The following is a 15,452-nucleotide window of genomic DNA, read 5'->3' as shown; positions in this document are numbered from 1 at the left end:
GAGAAGAAGGAAAGTTTTATTATTCATTGTTTTAAATTGGCATGCCGGCTCATTCCCTTCCATCCACCCCCACTCTTTCGGTTGCTTGGGAAATTCTTCCCCCCAACCCCCCCCCCCCCAATTCCACCCCGGGGAGATCTCGTCTGAGCTTGCCTCTTGCGGCGGCTCGCTCCCAAGGCGATCGGGGTTAGGCGTCAATAAACGCGGCCGGTGTGAATGCCATCTAGCCGGGGGCGCTTTTAATTTTGGACCGTTTGCAAAATAGGGATGGATGGATGGATGGATGGAGGGGGGTGGGGAGAGATCTTTAGGAAATCGCTGGAGGCAGCCCGCGTTGAGCGCCAGCCATCCTGCAGTTCAAAAACTCCGCTGCGGCGCCGATCCTAGCATCTCCCCTCTTCCCATTCCCCCAGTCGCGCACCCCGTCCCTCCCGGCAATTCCCCAGTAGGAAGCAGGTACCCCGGCCGCTCTCTCACCAGGCGTCCCTTTGCCCGAACCCAGTCGGGAAAGTTTGCACTGCGGGCTTATCCGTGGAGTCAGAAGCCATGATTATGAAAACGCCTCGCCGATCCCAGCTTAGCGCAGCAGTTATAAGGAGCCTTTTCTGTGCGGCCTAGCGAGGGCGCCCCTGCTCCTTCTGGCCGTCCCTTCGCACAATGCTCCTTTTCAGGCATCTTTTCTGGCTCCGTTTGAACTCCCTCCCCTTTGAGCAAAAGCTTGGGGGTGGGGATCTACCCAACCCAGTGCTTTTTCAAACTTTTATCGGCCTGAAAGCAAGGCGGAGTTATCAAAGGTGCCGGCAAAAACTGGAGAGTTTTCGCCCAAATGCTTCTAATGTAATGAAGCGGGCTCTGATGGATGACCACTGGATAACTTTCTATTCACTCTATTCTAAAAAGCAATGCATCCGGTTGGAAAGAGTACAAACTCAGCCAAGGTCCTTTTGGTTCCTCTAGGAGGCCTCTAAGTTGTCAGAAGAAAGGAACATTCTAATGACATACATCTTAAGGGTTGGTTAGGTCAAGGGGATCCACATGAGTTAAAAGTTGTCCATCGTTAAAAGATAAAAGAGATGCTTCAGTAATCTACAAAAAGAATTATGACTGTTTTGCAAAGAAACTCTGTAATGTCAATTAAAATTGATAAATGTATAGGACCATATGAACTGCTGACTTCAAAAGAATCCTTTGTCTAGAAGGGTATAAAACCATTGTACCTAATTCCTGTCTTTGTTCAACGCTTCATGTACAGAGCCTTGAACCTATTGCGCAATATATATATATAAAATCTGTCTCTGATCAACCCAAAAGTTGTGTTTGTCTTATTAAATCCACAACATTTATGGCACCCCAGATGGGACTACAAGGCAGAGAACTTTTGTTCTACCAGACAGCCTGCCTCAGTGGGAATCGACGCCTCTCCAAGGAAAATCCACTGGCCGGCCATTAGGACTCCTTTGAAGTCCATGGAGATTCAGTGAGGAGGTGCCGTAAACCCGCTGACAAAGACAGGCCAGTCAAGAATCCTTGAAGGTTGATCAGATACAGAGACTCAACATAAATACATAAAAAAAAAAGAAGAAGAAGAAAGAAAGAAAAAGAAAGAAAGAAAGAGGAAAAGAAAACAGGTAAGTATAAATCAGAGAGTTAAAGTCTCTCTGTTTAGAGGTACCTACCCATTAAAAGGGTGGAAGAGTGGGGTTTGATCAACCTCCTAGGAGACCAGTTGGCGTGCTGAAGTCTCTGGAATTGGAATTAAGGAACTAAGTATTATGTGTAATCTTATGTGTGGTAAGAGAAGAACTAATTGCAGTGTTATAAATTTTCTGATAAACTGACATTCTTAAACAGCCAGAGTTTACTGTTCTTCCCTCCCGGGGTTTAGCAGGCAGTTAAAAAGGTGAAGCCTGTCTAAATGGGAAAACAGATATGATTTGATCAATTTGGTGTGATTTCTGTTAAATATATATGTATATATATAATGATAGTGTGTAAAATTGAATGGAATTTAATTGATTGTGATATGTGTGGCTGCCAGCAAAGTGAGATGATTTGTGCTTGAGGCTGTAAGAGATATTTGAGATTATTGTAATGGTTGGTTTGCATGAAGTGGGATTTTTTGTATGTGAAATTGGTTTAAAGAAGTCTGATTGCAGTACAAATATGAAAAGCCTGTGTGTTGATAAAGTGAGAAATTAGAGAAATACTAATGTTAGTATAGTAATAATACTGTGTTGCTTTGTTGTAAGAATGCTGAATGGAAGAGAGAAGCGAGGCTTCCTTGCATGCTGTACATTTTTTCCCTCTCCCCCCCTCCTTTTCCTTTGTAAGAGAGAAACAGTTCCTTTTAACTTTTTTCCTTTCTCTCACCCCCTCCTTTTTTCCCCTGGGAGATGAGAGGCACGAAAGAGGGGGGGGCTACGGTTTAACCATTTTTTTTCTCTCAGAAAAGTAGCCAGAGAAAGGAGAGGGAAGTGGGTGATCGGCTAATGCTGTTACTGCTAGGTCTCTTTAATTTGCATATGAAAACTTTTCTGCTCTGAATACGATTTTGATTTTATTTTTTCTGGAAATTTTTGGAGGTTTAAAAACGCTTCATTAAACCTGTACTCAGAATCCTGTTGTTTCGCCAGGCTGGGTTAGCAACATAATTTTAAATCGGATGTTTTAAATTTCTGAGGTTTTAAATTGAGCCGAATCCATTTAATATTTTTAATTATTTTAAATTGGTGTTGTCTTGTTTTTTTTAAACAAAATAGGCTGTACACCGCCTTGAGTCCTTCGGGAGAAGGATGGTATAGAAATAAAATTATTTTTATTCTTATTTTTATTTTATCTCAAAGAAATTATTTTGAAAGATTTTTTTAATTTGACTTGCATTTTACTATTGTTTGTCTTTCTTAAATGTTTTTTATGTCTGCGTGCATTCTGCATCCTTAACAGATGGCACGTTTGTTCATTTGTATGTTTGTTTGTTGTTTATTTGTTTGTTTGCTAGTAGCACAAGTTACTGCCCTTTTTGGGAATTGTCACAAAGATGAGTTGGAAATTGCGATGTGTGGTGGGAGAGATTCAGTGGCATTTTTGTCTAAAATGTTGGATTCTGCCTCGAGAGTATGCTTGTTTTTGTTCACTTCAGTTTGCGGGGAGATTAGATAATTGGTGCTGAGGAGCTCATTTGTTTATAGAGGGATATACGGTAGTTGAAGGAAGAGAGGAAGTTTTAAGGGAAGTCAGAAAGTTGCCTTTAAGTTTGTCTACACAGACTTGTGCTGGCTTGGAAATCAGGATGGCAGTGGTAGGAGGAATTGAATGTTATAATAAGAAGGAGTTAGAGAAAGTAGAATTGATGGAAAGGAGAAGGTATGTGATTTGTTTTTGGAAAGTTATGGAAGTTGGCAGATTGAAATGTGGAAGTGCTAAGAAGTAGGAGAGAAGTGGTGATCTGAAGAGAAGTGGTGTTTTTCGTTGACAGAGATCAGATTAAGTGAACAAAGCATTTGAATACACTTAATCAGTGAAGGGAGTGTTGGAAGATTTGAGAAGCTCAATATTAAAAAAGCACAAGAAAATTCCCCTAAAGAAAATAGGCAGAAACTCCGGCAGAGTTCAGCCCCCACCTTTACCAATGGGCCATTAAGAAACTGAGACGCCACCTTATTTCCACAACAAAAGGAAGAATAAAAGATGTGTTTGTTTCTTGCTTGCCTTACTAGGAACAATAAAACTAATTCCAGGAGTTTTGAATTCAGGACTGGGAAAGCTCTGCCTTTCAGCAATCTTTAAAGGGAAAGACTTTTTTTCCCCCAACAGGAGTAGTAAACAAAAATCACTCCTGATAGAAAGGAGGGGTAGCGTCTCCGCCTCCATCTATAAACAAGCAAGAATTAAGACAATCCTATGCAAAATTAATTGAATCTGGATCTTGGAGTTTGAAATGGGAGGGACATGAAAGAGGAAGCCTTGAAAATTTGAAACAAGCTTTAACCGGGGCTCCTGTATTGGGTTTGCTAAATTTGGAAAAGCCATTCGGTCTCTTTGTAGACACACACACACACACACACACACACACACATTGAATTGCACGAGGGGTGTTGGCTCAGAAAGTAGGCAATTGACCTTTGGAGGGAGCCCTCATTGTAAACACCCCACATCAAGTCAGAACTATCCTTCAGTGGTGGTTATCTGATTCAAGATTCTAAACAAAAATAAAACAATTTTAATGCAACACAGATTTGATTTTACCTGCAGTTCTCAATTTGAATCAAGCACAGTTCTTAACCAACACCAGATCAATGGATCACCTTGGATGAGAACATTATGGTGTTGAAATAATTGGCTTACATACAAAAACAAGACCTGATTTGGAGGGACACCCCCTGGAGACAAATTGCCTCAAAATTGGTCTGCTCAAACCTTTGAATTGTATTCATTAAATTAAGCTCTATGGACAGGGAGCCTGGATAGCTCAGTGGATAAATGCATTGTAATTTAACACCAGCTGTCTGCAATTACTGTAAATTCGAATCTCACCAGGCTCAAGGTTGACTCAGCCTTCCATCCTTTCTAAGGTAGGTGAATTGAGGACCCAGTTTGTGGGGGGCAATAAGCTGACTTTATGATGGCTATTGCTTAATTCATTGTAACCCTTAGTCTCTGGACATCATTTGGCAAAATATGGGTGGAGTCATTGGGGACTTCAAGCTATTGTACATGAACTTTTAAACTAAGCTATGATTGTATTGGGATATATCCTTTAGTAACATCAATTATAAACAAATGTTTGGTTTGTAAAAAGGTGAATGAACATGCTGTCAGAAAACAACAAATGGCTTTAAGACCATTTCAATGTATTCATGTGGATTTTACAGAATTACCAAAAGTGGGGAGTGTAAAATATTTATTAGTCATAGTGAACCACCTCACAGGGTGGGTTGCAGCTTTTATCTGCAGTAATGCTACAGCAACAGTGGTGTCAAGAGTTTTACCCAACCTAGACAGATTATCATCATATGAACTGTTGTTTGAAGTAGTTTTCACTACAGGAAGCATATGCATTACTTCCTTGGAAACCAGTGACAAAGTATTGAAACAATATGTGTATAACCTGTCCAGATATTTTGAAGTTTTTAGGAAACAAGGACTATTAGCCTAAACACCACCTTTGAAGTTTCCAGTCCACAAATTCCACCACGATGATTGGATGTTAATCCAAACTGGACGGAAGTTAGACCCCAAGTGAACGGGCTCAATCTCATCAAGGAAATCCAGTGAAGTTGATGATCCAAAGGATCCAGCCACCAGTGGGAATAGCGTTCTTCATCATCTGGACTATTTTTGTATTTTTTTCTTTCTTAGGATTCAGTGGTTGCCTATGCTGTTTCCCAACTGAAAAGGACTACAACTGCTCAGATTCCTTTGTGCACTCGCCCAGATGTATTGGTTTTGTAATTGTGTTTTTAAAGATCTTAGGAGGACAATCCTGGATCCACTGGATGAGACTGATACCAGGTGATCATCAGCCTTGCTGAATCACTCCGGAAGCTGATTCTCTACGCACGGCGGAAGATTTGTAAAGAGGACAACTGCCTTCACATTGTACATATACATATTATTAGCTTTAATATAACACTTTCTTACACATGCTAATGTTATTAGAAGTTTGGAAGTATGTTTTGTGGGTACTTGTTGTTCTAATCTTGCTAGTAATTTTGTTTTACATGTATAAGGAACGTTTTTGTGGTAGACCTAGGATTTTTATTGCTACTCCTATTTCCCAAATCACATGCACCACTAACCCTCTCCCTGACGTAGTGAGCTTCACACCATGGTTGATTATGATTTGTTTATGGCTTTGGACATTATTCGCACTAGGACTCTCAAGTGAACATAAGATGAACATTGATTCCCCAAGTGGAGACACTTTAGGTCAAGTTCACTCACGCCAAGAACGCATTGTATATGCATGAGGTCGTTACCTTAGACCTAAGTCACCTCCACCACCTGAAGTTGCACTATTGACATTCCCAGCTGAGGGGGGAATAGATAAGGAAAATGGGCCTCTACAACAATTGCATAGAGGAGACTATATATCACGGATTTTGGAATAAAGTCAAGATCTTGTTAAACAGTATGACCCTACCCTAGGTCAGAAATGCTGCTTATGTTTATCTACTAGCCCTACATCTTATCATGCTGTTCCTGTCAAACCACAACTCTGGGTTAGAACAAAGGCTACCAGAAATAAACTTTAAGAAGGGAAAGTGGGGTGGATGGAATCTGTCCAAGACCATTTCAACCTTCAGAATTTCCACTCTGGTTCAACTTGAAGTCCAAATTAGATTTGTGTATCCTTTTTCCACCTGGAAATACTACCTCTCGATATGTTTTTTGAAGGACCAATTCTCAGAGATAAACAGAAGGACCTCTCACTGGAAGTCCCATTGCAACCACTGGCAGAAATGTTTGTGGCAGGGACTTAGGGGTCTGGACTAATGCAAGGAACTACTGAGTGCATGCCTTTTCCATAAATCTTCTTATGTGGAAAGGATGCATATTTGTGTTTACCAACAAACTGGACAGAAACATGTAACAAATCAGGTGTGGTCAGAGAAATTGCCAAGGAATTGCAGGATAGGGCTTCCAAGATAGGTCAGAGGTTATAAACAACTGACATGTGGTTTTCTTGGTTGCCTGGATCCGGGTGAATTAATATGGCTGTGGCAGGCCTAGCTTTTATTCCTTGTGCAATCCCTATGCTGAAACATCTATAAATAAGAACAGTAAAGGAGATTCAAGTTGAAAAGGAACTAGCTTTGATAGAACGTTTTCTTAATCAACTTGGTCCATATCCTATGGAAGAACATAAAGATTCTGAGGCAGACCCATATGAGGAAATGGAACCTGTAGAAAAAGGTAGAGAATCTCCCCAAGAATCAAGAGAGTAGAAAAACAATCAAGAACTACCTATCCTTTACTTTTATTAATTATCTTTTGTTAGACCCTATATATGGTAGATTTGTTTATTGGAATCTTGTATACTCAGAAGTTAAACTTATATGAGAATAGTGAAAGTTTCTGCATTGAAAAACTTTCAGAGGGGGGAATAATGTAATGAAGCGGGCTCTGATGGATGACCACTGGATAACTTTCTATTCACTCTATTCTAAAAAGCAATGCATCCGGTTGGAAAGAGTACAAACTCAGCCAAGGTCCTTTTGGTTCCTCTAGGAGGCCTCTAAGTTGTCAGAAGAAAGGAACATTCTAATGACATACATCTTAAGGGTTGGTTAGGTCAAGGGGATCCACATGAGTTAAAAGTTGTCCATCGTTAAAAGATAAAAGAGATGCTTCAGTAATCTACAAAAAGAATTATGACTGTTTTGCAAAGAAACTCTGTAATGTCAATTAAAATTGATAAATGTATAGGACCATATGAACTGCTGACTTCAAAAGAATCCTTTGTCTAGAAGGGTATAAAACCATTGTACCTAATTCCTGTCTTTGTTCAACGCTTCATGTACAGAGCCTTGAACCTATTGCGCAATATATATATATAAAATCTGTCTCTGATCAACCCAAAAGTTGTGTTTGTCTTATTAAATCCACAACACTTCGAATGCTGAGAGTCTTGTCTCTCGTTTCGTTCTTAACATCCTGAAACAGCTTGGAAACTGATGTGTGTGTGTGTGTAAATGACTTCAGACGTTAAAACCTTATCCAGAAGAAATAAAAACAAAAAACTGTCCAGGAAGTTGCAGCCAAAATAAATGTTATTGTTTTAAGGCTGCAACGTTGTTTTTTTTTTTTTTTGTTTTTTTTTTGGTACTAGTTGTAGCTTTGATGCAAGAAACTTCACAAAACTGGCTCTCCACAAGCATTTTTAAAAAAATGCTCAACTCTACTGTTAATAATTTGATCCAGGATACACTCTTACTGACATTGAGCTGACTGGGTTTCAATTATGAATGATCAAGATTTGCCCTGCTCCAGTACTTTGGCAATTTCATCTGTCCTCCATGAATTTGCAAATATCACCTTAACTAGTGTTTCCCAACTTTGGCAACATTAAGATGTGTGGACATCAACTCCCAGAATTTCCCAGGCAGCCATGTTGAAGTCCACACATCTTAACGTTGCTAAATTGATAGACACACAAAGGGGCTCCTTAGCCTTCTAATGAGAGAAGTTAAGAAGGGAGCTGACTAGATTTTCCGATAGTCACTCCTGCATTGAGTACATTCACACACACATACCCTCAGTGCATGATCCTAACATTTCTACTCTTTCAAGAAGATACTTACAGGTTGTCTCCACTTTCGTTTCTGGCAGGAACGGTGTATGACTGTACTCCAAGTATCTTAATTTGAGAAATTCCCAATTCCCTTGCATTCCTTTTGGCCTCGGGATTTCTGCCCAAAGAATCTTGATTAGTGCTTCTCCAAGACTTGATACGGCTCTCTTGAAATCTAATGCACGTGTATGCATGTGTTTATTTTTTTGTAGCTCTTTGAACTCCAATATGACATAATCACTTCCTCCTAAAGCTGTAATTGCTTTCATCTCATCAAACCATGCTTTCTTATTGGTTAGAATCAGCTCTGCGAGATTCAATATTTGTATTCTTCTTAAAGATAAAACTATCAACAAAATGACTGAGAAACCATGTAGTTCTGGCCCAGTTAGTTTTTATATACGGTAGATGCCTGGATACTTAAAATGTCTTATTATTACTATTTCTTCCAGAAAGTTGAGTAGTTTGTCCAGGATATTTTCTAAGATAATGTTTGTAAAATTTATGTGTACATACTCTGAAAACTAAAAATGCTACTGATTTATTATTTTTAGTCATATACAGAATTGTGCAAATGTTATGGATAGATTAATAAATTAACATTTATTAGATTCAGTCATGGGTGTAATTTTCCTATTGTAGATTTTATTCTTAAAAAGTCCTGGTAATTGACATTGATTCCTGATAATTGCACAAAATTATATGTGTTGTTCTGCCAGCAAAAATACCATCTAGAGTCTTTTTTACTTGAGGCACTAGGATAATTCATGTGAATAAGTACTTAAGTGATTTGCTGCTATCCTGGTGGTCTCCCATCCAAGAACTAAATCAACCAACCTATTTAATTCTGTTAAGGTCAGCTAGCTGTTCCACATATCATAGCCTACCATTTGTATGTTTCTGGATTAAGGGGAACAACAAAACTTGCACTGCTTGTCTTGTTACATTATAGACCTCCAGTTTGTCCCTGACCTTCTTGCAGAAGGCAAAGTTATAAAAATGGGTGAGTCGTGAAAGAGGAAAAACCTCTCTCTGCATAGTTCTATCTCCAGACTATTATTTTCCACAAAGGAAGGAAGCATTTGTTTTTGTTTTGCTCTGCAAGGAGGAAGAAGTGTTATTCTGTGCAGGAGAATGCAGGAAATAATAATTCCCCATCATTTGCATGAAGAAAGGCACTTCACGCATAAAGAATGAAAACAAGTTTGAAGGCACAGCCCAACTCATGCTTCTAAAGATCTGGGGATCAGCCCTCAAGGGTTTGCTGTACTGGATTTATGCAGTTGGAAACTGTCTATTTCTTGTTGTATCTGAACAGGGGCCTTAGTGTTACATAACAGTCCTTTGTATATATCTGTCTCTGACTCTGTTTCTTTGTAAGAATGTTTACCTTCCTCTTCACCCAGATTACCATTGCAGCTAAGAAATATAAATGGAGCAACAGGATCTTCTCTCAGTGACAAGCTTCTGACATTACCATTTAGCTTGCTAATTAACACACATATTATGCCAAAAATGCACAGGATTTGCTTTTAATCTGAATGCTAACTTTTTCCTAAACAGGTTAGCTTATAGCATTTGATTTAGTAGTATCTACAGTATATAGCTAACCATCATAGTTAACTGATTGTTTGAATTTCCTCTAAAAATATTAATGTATACAACTCTTCTAGTTAATTATTTAGGTTTTTTTTTTAAAAAATGTACTGCCTCCGGTTATCTGAAAATGTGTATGTGGTGTAGGTGATCATGCATATGCATAGACTTTATGAACACATGAAAATAAAAAATAGTACATAATGTCAACATTAAGTTTAATTAATTTAAGTCCATTTCAGAAAAAGCCCCTTTATTTGTGGAATTGCTCAACAGGGCATCAGCTAAGGATATGGACTTCAATTTAATAGTTAACAATTGATATCAGAGGAAATGAGAACTGGTATCTCCAGTGAAAAATTGGAGAACATAGAACAAAGCTTGGTCATTTGATTTGAGTTAGTTTCCCAAAAGATATACCTTTCTTAAAGTGGTGCTGTGAACAGCCAATGGGATGTTTTTTAAAAATTGGATAATTGCTCAACCTCATACTGCATTGCTCAATAAATGAAATTGTTTACCTACATAAAACCTGAAAGCTCAAAATCTAATCAAAAAATTATTTTTATTTTTATTTTATTGTGTGCCTCAAATAGTAACTAACAGAAGACAACTAAGTAACTAACAGAAGTAACTAACTTCCTAGTAACTAACAGAAGACAACTAAGCCTATTGAATATATCCTTGATTTATAACCACAGTTGAACCCAAAATTTCCATAGGTAAGCAAGGCAGTTGTTTAGTAAGTTCTGCTCCATTTTACAATTTTTTTTTGGCCATGGTTGATAAGTGAATCACGTGGTCATTAAGCAAATCTGGTTTCCCCCATTGGCTTGCTGTGAAGGATACAAATGGTAAACACGTGACCCTGTGACAGTGCACCTGTCAGTTGCCAAGTGCCCAATTTTTGATCACATGACCATGGGGATGCTGCAACAGTTGTAAATATGAAAACTGGTCATAAATCAGTTTTTTCAGTGCTGTTGTAATATTAAAAAGTCACTAAATGAATGGTTGTAAGTGGAGGACTATCTGTAATCTATCTAGAGCTTTTGGGCTGTAGGACATGAAATTATTATATATCCAACAGCAGCTATTATGGTGTTGGCCTTCATTCACATCAAATTCTTGGCAAAAACCTAGGATGTTATAATGTATTGGAGTAGTATTTGTGCAGATTCAAGGAGTGTGGCGTTTTGTAATGGACAGATGGAAATTTTTGTTAATGCACAGATTTTGTATTCCAAGGCTTTTCAGTATGGTACCCAGAGTACCAATAACCACTGGGACCACCACTCCAGTTTATGCCATGATCTTTTAAGTTTGATTTTGAGAACTTGATATTTTGTGATTTTCTCCAATTCTTTGTCTTCTTTTTTTTAAAAAATTTGATTTATATGCCGCCCTTCTCCGGAGACTCAGGGCGGCTTTCAATGCGTTAAGCAATAGCCTTCATACTTTTGTATATTTATACAAAGTCAGCTTATTGCCCCCACAATCCGGGTCCTCATTTTACCTACCTTAGAAAGGATGGAAGGCTGAGTCAACCTTGAGCCTGGTGAGATTTGAACTGGCAGTAATTGCAGGCAGCTGATGTTAATAACAGTGCTTTAGTCTGCTGCGCTACCAGGTCTTCTGTTTTATTCTCTCCTCATATTGCCACATTAATTATCCAAACTTCCTCCTTTTCAACAACAGTTAAGTCAGGTGTATTACATGCCAAGACTTTTATTAGTTTTTATTAAGAAACCCCATAATATTTTAATCTGTTCCTTTTCAACTACTTCTTACCCAGTTTTCATTACTGGCACATTATAATTTTTACATATTTTTACAGATAATTTTAACAATTTTAGCAGATGACTTACAGTGTTTGTCAATGACTGAATTTTGATTTCTGATTTTCCATAAAGCTTCAGATCGTCCATAGAAAGCAAACATGTATTTTCTTAGCATTTTTTTGCTGTTTAGTAGCCAAAATTTGTTTTCTTCAAAATTACTGAAAGTGGGATTATAGCAGTGACAAATGATAAAGATGATAATGAGTTTCCCTGGAAGATACCTCTCCTAATATTGACAAGCCAATTTTTCATTTCCAACCACCTGTCTTCTATTATTTCATTATTTTTTTCTATAAATATTCTGATGTTTTTACTGACACCAGTTGTTTCCAAACATACAACTATGTGGTTATGATCAAACTCCTATAAGCAATCTAAACCATATGTAAATTTGTTTTTCAGTTTTCATAATTCTCCCAAACCATTTTCACAATCAGCACTTGATCTTTTGTCCTGCTGCTTTTCCTCTTATTGCCTTTGTGTTTAACTGGAAGGGTATTTTCTTTCAAATAATCTTGGGAGCTTTATGCTATTATTCCTCTAAGTAATTGAAACATTGTAGGCAAGCATGTTATTGGTTTATAGTTTCCTGATGTTTTTTTTTTTTTTTTTGACTCAGATAAGTTTTGCCAGGTAGTAATCAGTTGCTGATGTCTTCTTTATGCAATAGTTCATTATGCTATTTAGTTATAATTAGATGCAAGATAGTCAGATATTTGAGCCAAAAGCCCTTGTTCAGTTCCAGGAGATTACCCAGTTTTCAATCCTTTTCACTTGACCTTTCTGCTGTTATTATTAGGTCTTCTGTTTGATTTTTACTAAATTCTTCTTCAACTTTTATATCCAGCCAGATTGGAAGGCTGTGATGGTAGAATAGGAGGATCCTCCTAAAACCCACTTTCATCTCTACAGTTTTAACTGTGTTCAGCTCCAGATTGTTCTGGCTGCACCACAGGGCCAGTTGTTCAACCTGCCATCTGTATGCAGACTCATCACCATCTCAAATGAGACCACTGAAAAGGACTTTGCTTTTTTCTACTATGACCTCATACTGATTTTTTGCAACTCAGCTATTTTAGCCTTATCCATACCTTATGCCATGATGCTACAAGACTGTTTTGCGTGAGAAATTAATGTCTGAAATGCTGATAACTTATTTTCTCTTTTGCTTCATACTTTGACATTTAGGTGGTAGTTCTTATTTTAGTCATTGTGTGCGAGCCTGTATTATTTTGGCAGATGGGCAGTATAAATTATTTTTAGATGACATGTTAACATTATGATTCAAATACATTATTTTAGGATTGTAAAATGACTTAATTCCAAAGTGAAATTACAATACAGTAGTTTTAGCTATTTATGATGTGAAACTTAAACTCAAGCACCCTTCCCCCAATAATATATGACATCTACATGAGAGGACCCTTTGATATTGAAAACTGGCAGTGTTCCTCAGTGAAATGCTTTGGAAACCATGATGGTTTCCTGTCATTTCATAATCATAGCCAAAGCTGTCTTCTAGTAACTTTGATAGCTTCTTCTATCCTCTGGCATATATTTTAATGTCTTGGTTATTGAATATAATTGTTATGATGGGGAATAATCATTTGTTATGCAAGTAATGAATTTAAAATCTCGTTTTCTTTTTCTGTAATATTGAAGAACAATTATAGATTGGAGCCATGCTGCTAACTGCATAGCAGTGTAGCATAAAATCTTTTAAATTACAGGTAGCAGCTATATAGGTAGACATTGATTACACTATATCTGCAAATCATTCAGGAGACATTAATCCACATAATCAAAATGGAGCAGTACACCACATAAAATTGTGTCTTTGAGATAAATAATCCATTGCATTTAAATTGTCTTCAAATATTTCTGGTTTCAGGGACTAGAAATCAGTTATCACTAATGGTGATTAGTTAATTTCATGGCATAGTAGATATACTTATTAGTATAGAAGAATTCTCAACCAATTTGACTTTTTTAATGAAAGCTTAAGTTGATTTTTGGAAGTTATTTTTTTGGCTTGGTTCTGTTGATTACTTTAAATTAATCTTCAGTAAAGAGGGAGATATGAAAGCAGAATTAGTCTGTGTGGTAATAATTGGAGCTGGCTAAAACTTTCATCTATATACAATGGCTTTGGAGATCAGAAATTTAATACTGTACTTCTGTAGAAGCGAAATAATTTCATCTGTTAATGTGGCATTTTTAACTAATGTGATATCTTCAAAGAAGTCTCAAGTAATACTAAATTGTATATGGGATGATTTTCCTCTTGCTTGTCATCCTTCTGGATGAGGATATTAATCATCAGTATTAGTCTCCTCATCCAGGTGCTTCCCAGGCATGTTTGGGATTACAATTCCCAATTTTTCATGATATCATAATTTTACAGTATAGTTCTGTAGGTATAGTGAGTTTTGGTCTCAACACATTTGGACAAGGAATGGTATTGATAAACCTGTGTGATTGTACATATTATTCATTGCTACAATTGCTGCATTAATCTATGACAGATCTTAGATTTGGAAATATGGAGTCAAAATAATAATTTTAGGGATTACCCTTAAGGGCTATCAACGCTGATTGATTGGACCTACACTATTTATTCTGTACTTCATAGTTTATGTGGAAATATATATTTAAATATCTCAAGTTTAGTAGGTCTTTTTTAAATCATGTGTCACAATGTATTCTACTTGGTTTACAAATTTAAAATATGCAGCCTTTTTTCTAGCTAGTACTAATTCCTCCTCTGCTGTTCTGTGTTGGAAGAACATTCAGGATTGACTTGATTAATGGCAATACAGCATTTGTATCTATTTCTACTGAAGCTTAAAAAAAAAAGGTGGTCCGTTTTAAATAGACAATGAATAAAAAGGAATATGCAAAACATCTCTTCTTAATTTTTCTTGATCCAAAATAGTCACCTTCTACAGTTCATTTTTTAAAGAGAGGTTGCTTTGTGTGTGTGTCTCATGTGACATTTGGTATCTTTCAGTTCACTGAAAGCTGTTCGTTGTCAGACATGTCCTAATGAAAGGGGTGGTGAATTTTGAATAATGCCCATTCTCCTAGTAGTCCTTGTATATCTGATTGGAGCAATGGGAAAAATGGTGCTGAGAGTTCCAGAGGGAAGAGATAATCAGCAAAATATCACCTTCCATTAGTAGAGGTTTCTGCCAGAACAAAGCACAACAATTCTTTTTGTTCCTAATAGTAAACACAATCTTGTGTCTACAGCTGGAGAAACAATAGGACAGTGAAGTGTTTTATGTAAGTCGAGTAAATCTGAGAAGGCTCTGTATAGAAGAGGAAAAGTTATGGTTGGTAATAACTAACTTTTTTCCTCTTGCTTTGGGCAGATCCGTGTTTATATATTCCTCGTTTTGCACATATGCTCGAGTTTGGTGATAAGAACCATGAAGTCTCCATGACCGCTTTAAGGCTCCTGCAGCAGATGAAGAGAGACTGGATGCACACAGGTCGACGGCCGTCAGGGCTTTGTGGTGCAGGTATTGCAGAACTCGTGAATTGGAGTGTGTGGAGTGGCAACAGCTAGTGGCGGCAAAGAAATGTGTTATGTATATTTCATTTTGTAAGAAGCAGTTGCATATGTTCACCCTTAGAATGTCGTGCTTTTAGGCGAATCTGTACATACAAGTTTAATGTCAAGATGAATCAAGTTAGATATAAACTTTAGGAACTAATCT

At 37.5% G+C, this 15,452-nt stretch overlaps 1 protein-coding gene across 1 annotated transcript in view; it reads left to right on the top strand.

Annotated features, from left to right (window-relative positions):
- BRF1 (BRF1 general transcription factor IIIB subunit) overlaps positions 1–15,452 on the top strand; it is a 243,669-nt gene that overhangs the window by 112,444 nt on the left and 115,773 nt on the right. The window contains exon 6 of the mRNA XM_070931601.1: positions 15,105–15,254. Coding sequence (XP_070787702.1) covers positions 15,105–15,254 — 150 coding nt within the window. The remainder of the gene's footprint in view (positions 1–15,104; positions 15,255–15,452) is intronic.

This window comes from Pituophis catenifer, unplaced genomic scaffold (assembly GCF_029215685.1).
Source record: "Pituophis catenifer annectens isolate HBS135680 unplaced genomic scaffold, rPitCat1.0.hap2 SCAF_1, whole genome shotgun sequence".
Classification (NCBI taxonomy): domain Eukaryota; kingdom Metazoa; phylum Chordata; class Lepidosauria; order Squamata; family Colubridae; genus Pituophis; species Pituophis catenifer.
This window is presented reverse-complemented; position numbering and strand designations above follow the sequence as displayed.